An 11,634-nucleotide genomic window follows, 5' to 3' on the forward strand; every position below is an offset into this window, starting at 1 on the left:
ATGAGTGATTGAATCTATAAATAGCAAGGTGGAGAACAATTTTAGAGTGTGTTGACATAGACAAGAGAGACATTATTGAGAAGAGAAGAAATATAGAAGAGAAGAACTCAAAATGAGTAAGATTTTCTCTCCTTCATTGTAAATTTTTTGTTGTTTATAGAAGTGCTTTTCAACTTTGTGAGAAATAGAAAATGAAGATGTGAAGGATGAAAATGCTCCACCCTTTAACAAAGTCCTAAGAAAGATTAGAAAATAAAGTATTATTAATTTTATATCATATTGAAACATTTATCAGTTTGGCTAATGATTAATCTTTATTAAAGAATCTAATTGATTATTTTTTGAGTTTTTCTTTTCTTTTCTATTAGAATTCGTCTCTACTCTTTTTAATATATATTAAAAACCCTTATATTAAAAACCTTATTAAAGAAAATTGAATTTAGAACATTCAGCCAATAATTTATTAGTATATATCTAATTCTTTATATGTTCTTCACTTAGGTAATATACATTAATATTTAATAACCTATATAAGGTTTGTTTTTATACGCTTATTATTTTTTTCCTTTTTATATTAGAATTCGTCTCTACTCTTTTTAATATATATTAAAAACCCTTATATAATTTCTTACCCTGTAAACAAGTCATACTCTTCCAACCAAATTATAAATACTCTCAAAATATTTATTATTTTAATAACAAAAAAAAGTAATATTTTTTAAATGTGAAATGTCTAAAAGGAGCCCTCTAAACATGCCACAAATCATCATTATAGCTTAATCTCTTAATGGATGATTAAAAAATTAAATTACCATGTTGTACCGTCATCTCTTAATATTTTTGCTCTGGTCTTCTTTTCTTGGTTATTCTTTATTTATCTATTGTGTTATAAATGAACTTAAGGAACAAAGTATTTTGAATTATACAATCTAGAAGGTACTTTTGAATTTTGTAATCTAAAAAGTACTTATGAATTGTGTAATCTGAAATGTACTTCTATATTTTGTAATAAGGAACACACTTTTAGATTACATAATCTAAAAGTCAAAAAATGACTTTCAAATTGTACAATTTAAAAGAGTCTTGAATTACACAATTTGAAAAAAAAAAAGAAAAAAATGACTTCTAAATTATGTAATGCATAAACTTTGTTTTCATGAAAAAAGACTTATAATAAATTGCACAATTCAAAATTTTAAAAAAATTGAATTGTACAATTTAAAAGTAAAAAATATTTTTGAATTGTGCAATTTGAAAACTTTTTTTCTGATAAAAAAATGACTTCTAAATTGTATAATCTAAATTGTATAATCTGTTTCATAAACCAAAAGAAGAAAGTGAAAATTTTCATGAGGTACAAAAAGAAATTATGGGGGTGCAAACAAAATCCCGTAATTTAACTCCCAGATTAGATGGGTCTTGTGTCCAATTAAATGTGCAAACACAGATCACGTGCGTATATGTAAATGACTTAATTATTAGGATTAATTACTCTTTTAGTTTTCATTATTATTTTAATTTATTGTTAAGTTAAAATTTGATATTTGATAAAAAAAATTGTTTTTAAAATTGATAGAATTTTATTGAAATAATAAAATTTGGTAAATCTCACTCCTTGAAGAGAGAAACCAATTAAAAAAGTACTGAAATTTATCAAATTTTAAAAATTTCAGTAAATAATAAAATAAATGTTGTTAAGAGTAAAAAAATGGTATGATAGTGTAGGACAATCTCATACATTAGAGATTTCTATACTTTTTTTTCATTTCTTGTAATTTTTTAATTCATTTAAAAATAATTTCTGACAAAGACAATGCCAATTTTTTTATGAGTACAAAATAAATTATCAAATAAGCCCAGATACATGTATAAGTTTTGCCTAATAAATGAAAGTGTGTCTAAAAAACTTTATTGTGCCATTTTTTTTTATAAAAACTTTGATGTTAATTGTGGCATTTTTATTTTCTATCACAAATTACCAACCATAAATTATTATTACTTTTGTTTTCTATGTGTTGGAGAAAACAAAGAAACACCAAGAAACCATTGTTTTGAAGATCTTCTTATGGTTTTATTCTCAAATCAATTTGGGTTTCACATCTAAATGGTATGAGCATCTAAAGAAAGATAGAGAAGAAACAAAAATTATATATGTGATGAAAAAAGTGAGAAAGAAAAACTAATTTGGGTGTGGAAGTTTAAAATGTCCAAAAATAAAATTATTTTTCCATAACTATTATTTTTCATCATCATAATTTTATTCCTTGTTGTCATCATTTCATATATATAATGTCACATTTATGATTGTTATAATAATCATTAGTGTATATTGCCATCATTAGTTTCATCAAGATATAATAAACTATTGTTGTTTAATTTTTTATTACTATTTTGACAACTACCACTTATCACAAGAAGAATATATTGGAGTGATGATAATAAAGAAGAAAAAAACTATATATTTTTATTAATCATTATTGATACAAAATTGATGATACCATTCCTATCAAGACAATGTTACTAGAAAAAAAATTGTATGTTTGATTAAACCTAAATTAGGAAAACTTAAAAAGAGAGAGCAAAAGTTAACATTTTTCTTGAATCTTGTTTTATTTTTATTTTTTTAATTTTAGGAGAAAAATAGGAAAAAAAAACTTAGAATTAATTTCTTTGAATTTTTTTTATATAGTTTCTCTAAATTTTATTTTTAACTTGTGTATATTCTAATTTTGAAAAGCTTGTTTTATTTTTATTTTTTACTTTCGTTTTTACAAGCTTTTATAAAAAAAAAACTACTCCAAAAATATTAATATTATAATTAATTAAATATTATGATGGAATATGCATAAAGTGCATAAAGTTTTGAAGTAATGGAGCACTAATTTCTAGATTTGGAATTCCATTAACAAAGAAATATTGTGCGATATTTTATTGTGCCATCTATGGCTTTGCCATCTTTTATTGTGCGATCCTACTCTACACTCTGTCATATACTAACATTCTACTCCACTCTCATAAATCAACCAAATCAAAAGTTAATTTTTATTTTATTTCATCAGTAAAAAAGTATAAATTAATTTTACAAAATTAAAAAATAGTTACTATATTTATTAAATTAGATATTATTTTATAAATTAAAAATTTATTGATATAAAATATTAATTAGTTATCTATCAAAATTTTAGCTGAAATTTAAGTAATTAATTAGATATCAATTTAGAAATTAGTTTTTAAATTTTTATTAATAATAGAAACTATTTTATATACTAATAATTTTTAGTCTATAAAATAATATCTAATTTAATCAATATAATAATTAATTATTATTTTTTATTTAATAAATTTTTTTTAGTGAATGGATATATAATATTATTTTGAACTTTAAAAAACAATTTCAAAACATTTTCAATGAAAATACAAAAAGGAGAGGGAGGGTTAAATTTTACAATGGCATTATCAATTTAATTTTTACTTAATTAAGTTTTAAAAATGCCCTAAATTAGTATATTTTTTGATTGGATGTCTATTAGAAATATCTCAAAAAGAAATATTTTCAACATTCAATCAAAACAAAAATTGTTGATTGGTATTTAATTAAAAATACCCAAATTTATAAATACTTAGAACCTAATTAAACTTTCAGTTTTGATCATAAAAAATATTATATCAAGTGGTGTTTGATATTTTTTAGTTAAATTTCAGAATTCTTGATTGCATGAATTGTTGAAAGTGACAAGACTTAAAATAATATGTTGAGTGTAATACTTGGTAATCAATACTAGTTTACCCTTCTACTTTTGGGATAGTGCGCAATGTTCATACTTACACTATAAGCACTTAATCACCCACTAAAAAAGCCACACAAAAACTCCTTTAAAACCCTCATCATCACACTCAAATAGGTCAAAATCAGAGCTTCAGGTAATGAAGATTTTCTCACTCAATATCTCTTGCATTTTCCTATTCTGCTAAATTGTTCTTCTTACTTCCTTATGCACATGTCATGCAAGTGTTTTATACTATTCAAAGATGGATAGGGTAGATGTATCTTTTGTTATGATAACGATCTCCGTTTTAATGCTATGTTAATGATATGGTTTTGGAAGTAATCTTTTAGAGTGATGTATGGACTTTTTACGTAAGTTCTTGGATATGTTATATAGATGTTTCATATTAGGAGGTATGCTGCAAAGATTAATTAATGTTCTCTTGTGGACTTTTTGTTAATTTTTGTATCTATATTTATTAATTTAGGTTGTTTTGTATAAGGGTTTGAACATCCCTTATGTGTTTCAATTTATTTAATTTATTCATGCATTGCCGTTAAAAATCAAGACATTAGAATTAGACTTTTCAATCAATTGAAAACCTTTCAAATACAACTATATCTCATTTTATCGGTAGGAATACATTTTCTACTCAAGGTCACTTGTTATAAATCATCTTGGTGTTAATTATTTGGTTTCACATTTCAGGGGTTAGCATTTGACTTATAATAGTTAAAGAAGAGAAAAGAAAAGAAGAGAAAAAGATGGAGTTTTGGAAGCTTTTTGTTGTTGCATTAATGCCAGTTTTGAAAGTGTTGTTAATTACTGCATTGGGTACAATTCTTGCAATTAATCGCTTTCACATACTTGGAGAAAATACCAGGAAAAATCTCAACACTGTAAGTTTAATAATTTTCTTTCTTAATTTTTTTTTTATTTCCAAGGTTTTATATTCATTCAAAGCTACAATTTATTAATTGTTAGCAAGTCATTATTCATTGTTTTAATAAAAAATATTTCCTTATGTTGTTTCATTCTTTAATCTTCCCAATTTAATCATTTTCCTTTCCAATTTGCTAGGAACATTGCATATGCTCCTTGAAGTTCACATGATTTCATTGAATTTTCAAATTAAAATTCATGATAAATAAACATCTTTTAAACATTCAAATTATATTACAGTTACACTTGTAATAAATAAATACGTTAGAATTTATAAATTATTTTTTGAATTCATGGCACATAATTTACATTGTGTGTTATTTAAAAAAAATAAAGAAATGGTTTAAAAATAAGATAAAAAAAGAGATTAAAAAAATACAAAATTTTCTTAACAAACATCTAATATAATTTCAAATAATGTTATCAAAATAGCATAGTTATTCTAATTTATACAAAAAGTGGATTATTCCCGTGTAGTTTCAAGTTTCAAGCATGACAATTTTTCAACTCTTTTCAAGAATCAAACTCACATGCCAACAAAAGGTTTTAAAAAATAACTTAAACCTAATTCAATCTTATAAAAGTTACTTATAAACTGAGATTTGTATATATTTATATACTGTAAAATATTGTTAGTTTTAGTCAATATGTGATTTTCAATACAGTCTATAGTTGCTATTAATATGATATGACTAACTAATATGATTTTTTTTTGTGACAGCTGGTATATTTTGTCTTCAGTCCAGCTCTAGTTTGTAGCAGCCTAGCTGAAACAATAACTCTAAGAAGTGTGGTTATACTGTAAGTTCGTTTCTTGCTTCTTTTGCATTTTTTTTATAATCAAACAATAATTCTCCATAGATGAATTATCAAAGATGGTTCACAAATTTTTGTAGGTGGTTCATGCCTGTGAACATTCTTCTCACATTTGTTATTGGATCACTTCTTGGATTCTTACTTGTTAAACTAACTAAAGTTCCTCATCATCTTCAAGGCCTTGTGTTGGGATGTTGTGCATCAGGTAGCTATCACCATTTGTGTATTTCAAACTCTCTCTCTCATATATATATATATATTATATTGATTCTGGATTTGAATGTTTGATGTGATAGGAAATCTTGGAAATTTGCCTATAATTATAGTTCCAGCACTGTGTAAACAAAGTGGCAATCCTTTTGGAGATGTGAATGTTTGCTCCAAAAATGCATTAGCATATGCTTCTTTATCAATGGCAGTAAGACACTAACTTTGGACATTTGAAAATTTAAGGACCCTTTGACCTAAAAAGTATTAATTTTTTAATTTAAATTTCTAAATAAATGTAAAAACAAAAAAAAAGCATCTAATTTTGTTGTTTTTTAATATATAATTAAAAAAATGAAACAATACAAACATATGTCATGAGATTTTATAACTAAATTTAAATTTGGTTTTAGTTTGTTAAATTTGAGTTAAACTTAGATTTATTCTTTAAATTTAAAATTGTTCCTTTGGTTATTGCAGTTTAAAAAACTTGTTTTAGTCCTTATGCTTCATTTTGAAAGAAAGCAAATTTGAACATGACATTTCATATTTAGAATGTAAAATTAAACTATAGTTTGTAATTAATAATTATATAAGTGAAATTTTAAACAACATTTGAGGTAAGAAAAATGATTAAAAATACCAGGTTTTTTACTAAACAGGTGAAATTTCACATATTAATTATTGAAATGGGTAAAATTTTAAAAAATTATGGAAATGGATAAGTCGTGTCAAGGTGACATGACTTCATTTTGGCGGAGTCACGCCAAAGTGGCACAACTTCCGTGAGTGTAATCAGATTTCAACTGAAGTCGTGTCACTTTTGCACGAGATATCCATTTTGATAATTTTTTTACCCATTTTAGTAATTAACATGTGAAATTGCACTTGGTTGATAAAAAATTCAAAAAATATCAATTACAAAAACTAAACTTATCTCAAATTTAAAGAAACAATGTTTTATTTAAGCTTTATAACTATTTAAAGTTTAACTTATGTTTTTTTGGATTTTTCAGCTTGGTTCAGTTTATATTTGGTCTTATGCATACAACCTTGTTCGATTATATGCACCAAAGATTTGCAACGAAGCCAAAATTGTAGAAAATTCTATGAAAAATTCAATGTCCATAACAAAATCTGATCTAGAGAACCCTTCAACATGTTCCAAAGGATTACCAGTTGTTAGTGTTATTGATGATAAATCACAATCTGAAGATCATGTGAAGCACTTTGAGATTCACTGTACAAAGTGTGATGATGGAAAAACAGAGGAGGTATGCATATTACATTTGTTCCAATAAATATGCATTGTGTTAACTTCTTTGCATGAGATTACAAATTATAGTCTTTGAATCGTTTGTGGAAAACACTTTTTATGTTGAAAAAACAATAATATTTGACTGTAGTTATATATGATCACAAATTTAAGAGTTTTACAGGCACAAAAAGTGGAAATGATTATGAAACAACTAAAAAGATTGATAAAAAAAATCAACCTGAAGATACTATTCACACCCTCCACAATTGGAGCTGTAAGTAATATGTTATTGCGTTTAATTATTTCATACTCTTTCTATTATTTTCATTCAATTCATTTCATATTTATCAGTTCTTATTTTCTTTTTCATCTGTTTGCATGCAGATTGTGGGTTTAATAATTGGTGTAGTCCCTCAATTTCGAAAACTTCTAATTGGGGATAAAGCTCCTTTCCATGTGGTTGAAGACTCTATAGTGATGGTAGGGTAAGTGTTCCTTTCACCCATATTTGGCTATAAAATGAAACTAAGAAGAAACAACTTTATATGAATATGTACATTTATATTTTTCCTGATTTCTAGGTATGCATGCATTCCAGTAATGACTTTGTTGGTTGGAGCAAATCTTATGAAAGGTAAATGTTAGGCATTCAAAGTATTATCTCCTTTAGACTTCAGAGCTCGGTCACGATTTTGATCTTAAAAGATGCCTCAAAGGATTAAGGAAGAAAAATATATTTAAATTGTTATTAGTCTCGACTCATAAAAGATGTGAGACTATTGAACAGACCAGTAAATTTTTTTTTTAGATACCTAACATGGAAATGAATGTAATGTTAAAACTCCATGTATATGTTGATGTCTCGACTCCTAAAAGATGTGAGACTATTCGATGTATCAGAACATGAAATATTGTTTTTGTTAGATTTCTAACATGAAAATGAATGTAATGTTAATACTATATGTCTCGACTTTTAACAGATGTGTGATTATAAATATTTTTTTGTTAGATTTGAAAATGAATGTAATGCTAAAACTCCATGAATTTGTTGATGTTTTTGTTCAGGTTTGAATGGATTTGGAAAGGGACTTCCAATGATTGTTGGCATCACTGTGATTAGATGTATTGTCTTGCCAGGAATTGGTGTAGGCATAGTGAAATGTGTTGTTCATTTAGGATTGATCCACCCTGATCCATTGTATGAGTTTGTTCTGCTGCTTCAGTTTGCAGTTCCTCCTGCAGTATCACTCAGTAAGTTCTTTATCAAACCTAAACCATTTCTGTTAAAAACTCAAACAATGATTTGCTTAATCCAAGTGAGTTTCTTTGCATTTTGTTTGAGGATTTTATGACAAAGTTGAAAACAATATCAAAGTCTAATAAAGATTTAAATATAATTTGTAATCCTTAAATTTTGAAAGTTTCATTTTTATTTATACGGGAGTTTCACAATAAGCCACACTATGTTGAAAATGATAATCCAAGTTATTTAAAATCCAAATATGTTTATAAATTTGTTTTTACTTATATTGAAGATTAATTGTTTAGTATATATATATATATATATAATTGTCTTAAATATTGATAAAGATTCACCTTGTACAACACATTGTTATAATAATTTTATTTTATATTTTTATTATCAAATATTCAATCAAATACTTATTTTTCTTTGAAATCATTTATTTATGACAATGTTTAAATACAAGGTGTTGGTTAGGGAAAATAAAATAATTTATGGTTGAAGATATCACGTTAATTATAGGAAAATGACATTTTATAATATATAACTGAGTGTAAATCTCATCTTTTGAGCTGATTTTGTAAGGTTGAATTACGCTTAAAATCCACTTTCTAATGTGGTATCAGAACCTTTTTGAGTCTATCATAGCTAAAGTTTGTTGGGCTTATGAGGTCACCTGTTATCGGGCTGCTACTGGACCACCCATAGATATATAGTCTCATGTACGAGTTCACAAATCCCGGCTCGAGATTTATGTTAAAGATCCCACATCAAAAAAATATAAAAGTATTTCATAGCATATAAATATATGCAATTACTGTCTTATGAGCTAATTTTGTAAGATTAAGTTAAGTTAGACTTAAGTCCACTTTCTAATATTTATTTTTTCAAATTACATATACTAAAAAATATCAATTTTAAATTTAAACAACAAAAAAACCTAGAAAACTACAAGTCTTTTGTTAAATATGTATAATGAAGGCATATGAGTAAATCTTAGCAAGTAATCATATATATATATATATAGTATTTATTTAATTTCAAATATATCCATATAAATGTGTGGTTAGAAAAATCTGAAGAATTATTGCTTTAGACTTTAGTCTAAAATTATATTATGAATGTACCAGGTACAATCACTCAATTATTTGGAGTTGGTGAGGGTGAATGCTCAGTTATTATGTTGGCAACTTATTCTTGTGCAGCAGTTTCAGTAACACTTTGGTCTACATTTTATATGTGGCTTGTACTATAGTTCATTTTTAGACTTAGATATTGAAGCTTCATAAATGCCCCATTATGAAAAAAAATCTCTTACTAATTAGTGTCCTGAGATTATTGCTTAAAAAAATTAAAAGGAGAAATTATTGAAAATTATATGAAAATGCATTAAAAAATAGAAAATGTATTTTTTTTTATATATATTTCAATAAAAAAAATTCTTTTAATTTCTTAACCAATCTCTTAGAACATAGTTAAAATTTACCAAAAGCTGCATGTAATCTATGACTCTATACAAAGTTAACTAAATTAGAAGTTGGAAGTTTAGGCTATAGTATTAATATGTATCAAAGAAAAAAAAGAACAAAATGGAGGATGAAAAAGAAAAAAATGAGGAAAAAGAAAAAAGTGGTAAATATTACTATTGGGCCAAATGTATTTTTTGGGCAATTACTTTTTGCACCCCAAAGTTTCTTCTTGCCTCTATGGAGTGTTAGAAAAGTCTAAAAATGTTTATACTATAAAATTTCATATTGTGAAATTTAGGAGCATGTTTTGAATTTCACCATCCCGAATATATTTTTATCCACAAAATACATTTTAAATTCTAAAAATGTATTTTTAGATGCAAAAACATATTTTAGATTACATAATCCAAAATATATTTTTAATTGTTTTAATTTAAAATTAAGTTTTAGATTATTAAATTCATAATATATTTTTGGATTATGCCTATTTAAATTGTACAATTTAGAATGTATATTTTTGGATTTTCCAATCTTGAAACATATTTTGTTTGTTTAATTCAAAATATATTTATAGATTACATAATTTAAAACATATTCTAGATATTTTAGATTGTAGAATCTAGAAATCTAGAATATTGTGTAATCTAAAATACGTTTTGGGATTGTATTACGGGTTATACAATTTGTAATAGGTTTTTAGATTGTACAATATAAAATAATTTTTTTAGTTTTAGATTATACAACTCATAATATATTTTGATATTATGAAATCTAGAATTTTTTTACATGGACAATTTAGACTATTTTCACATATATGGAGTTGAGGAAGAATGTATAGAGGTGTTAAAAGAAATTACCTATATTTTATTTGTTTAAGAGTATTTCAAGACTTTTGCATTCCACAACCCATAAGTGTTAAATATTCAAAAATATCCAACTTTACATATAATTCATTAAACTTATTTTTTATAGAACTCAAATTTTGAATTTTGAGTTTCAAGATCATGATTTGAGGGTCCAAAATGAGAAAGTGATATTTTACAAAAATGAACTAATTATTCTCTTTGTTCACAAGTTTCTTCTCAACACATGTCTCTTCCAATAGATAAGGTCTATGATTATCTTTTAATAATATTTAGAAAATAATTGATCCTGCCGGCAACTCGATCGTGGAGGAATCGCTCCGTAGCACTCTCTGCCCTGTCTACGCGACTGCGTCTTCTGCAGAATCACCCTCAGAACCTTCTCTTGCTTCTCCAAACGTGGCCTGCAAAACACACAGACGGCGCCTCTAGCGGCCGTTTGCACTCCGACGATCAAGTTAGTCCACAGAACCACCAAAGACTAGAAAACTAGTAATGTGTGTGAAAAACTCTTGCTCTCTCTTTTTTTTCTCCCCCCACTCTCACCCTGATTCTCTCTTTTATCTCTCTTTCCCTGCTTCTGGGCATAACAAAATTCTGTTATGCTTTTTTGGCATGTGTCAGAACCCTGTTATGCTTTTCAGAGAAAGCGTACCTTCAGAATCAGCAGTGGGAGCGTGAGAGTCTGTGCATGTCTGCGCGTCTCTGCGCTTGGCTGCACCTGTCTGTACCTTTAGTGGTACGTAGTGCTCTTTTGTCTGGACCGCACCCCTCTCAGATGATGACACGTGGAGGCCTGCAACTCACATCTAACCACACACGTGTCACTTACTGGAAGGGCTCTAGCGCCTCTCTTTGTGTGCCTAAGTTACGCCCTTGCGGAGTAACTTAGGATGTTTCTCTTATCTGGGCAGATCGCATACTCTTGGGAGAACGTCGGGTGTGGCTGGTCTAGGCACACTCATCAGACGTTGCTCTCTGCGTATACATCTTACCCTTCACGATGCCATGCACGTAATGGGTTGAGGGAATCACCAACCACTGACTGGTTTACTAGTTCCCTCAGGCC

The 11,634-nt window shown here is 26.8% G+C and overlaps 1 protein-coding gene across 2 annotated transcripts; it reads left to right on the forward strand.

Moving 5' to 3' along the window:
• The first annotated feature begins 48 nt into the window (after window positions 1-48).
• Window positions 49-9,552, forward strand: LOC137819433 (protein PIN-LIKES 3-like). 2 transcript variants are annotated; one of them, XM_068623288.1, is made up of 11 exons: window positions 49-116; window positions 4,476-4,666; window positions 5,431-5,510; window positions 5,606-5,730; window positions 5,822-5,943; window positions 6,749-7,006; window positions 7,172-7,264; window positions 7,375-7,475; window positions 7,572-7,624; window positions 8,056-8,241; window positions 9,364-9,552. In XM_068623288.1, exons 2-11 carry the CDS (start codon window positions 4,532-4,534, stop codon window positions 9,486-9,488), a joined length of 1,278 nt encoding a protein of 425 aa, XP_068479389.1. In that variant the 5' UTR covers window positions 49-116; window positions 4,476-4,531; the 3' UTR covers window positions 9,489-9,552. The 2 variants fall into 2 exon arrangements, with proteins under 2 accessions (XP_068479389.1, XP_068479390.1); XM_068623289.1 differs by lacking the exon at window positions 49-116 and adding an exon at window positions 3,902-3,921.
• Window positions 9,553-11,634: the final 2,082 nt, after the last annotated feature.

Source organism: Phaseolus vulgaris, chromosome 10 (assembly GCF_000499845.2).
Source record: "Phaseolus vulgaris cultivar G19833 chromosome 10, P. vulgaris v2.0, whole genome shotgun sequence".
Classification (NCBI taxonomy): Eukaryota; Viridiplantae; Streptophyta; class Magnoliopsida; order Fabales; family Fabaceae; genus Phaseolus; species Phaseolus vulgaris.

Coding starts and splice junctions, on each gene's coding strand:
- LOC137819433 (XM_068623288.1), top strand. CDS start 4,532: ATGGAGTTTTGGAAGCTTTTTGTTGTTGCATTAATGCCAGTTTTGAAA. Junction 7,007..7,171: donor ATGATGGAAAAACAGAGGAG/GTATGCATATTA, acceptor AGAGTTTTACAG/GCACAAAAAGTGGAAATGAT. Junction 7,476..7,571: donor GACTCTATAGTGATGGTAGG/GTAAGTGTTCCT, acceptor CCTGATTTCTAG/GTATGCATGCATTCCAGTAA.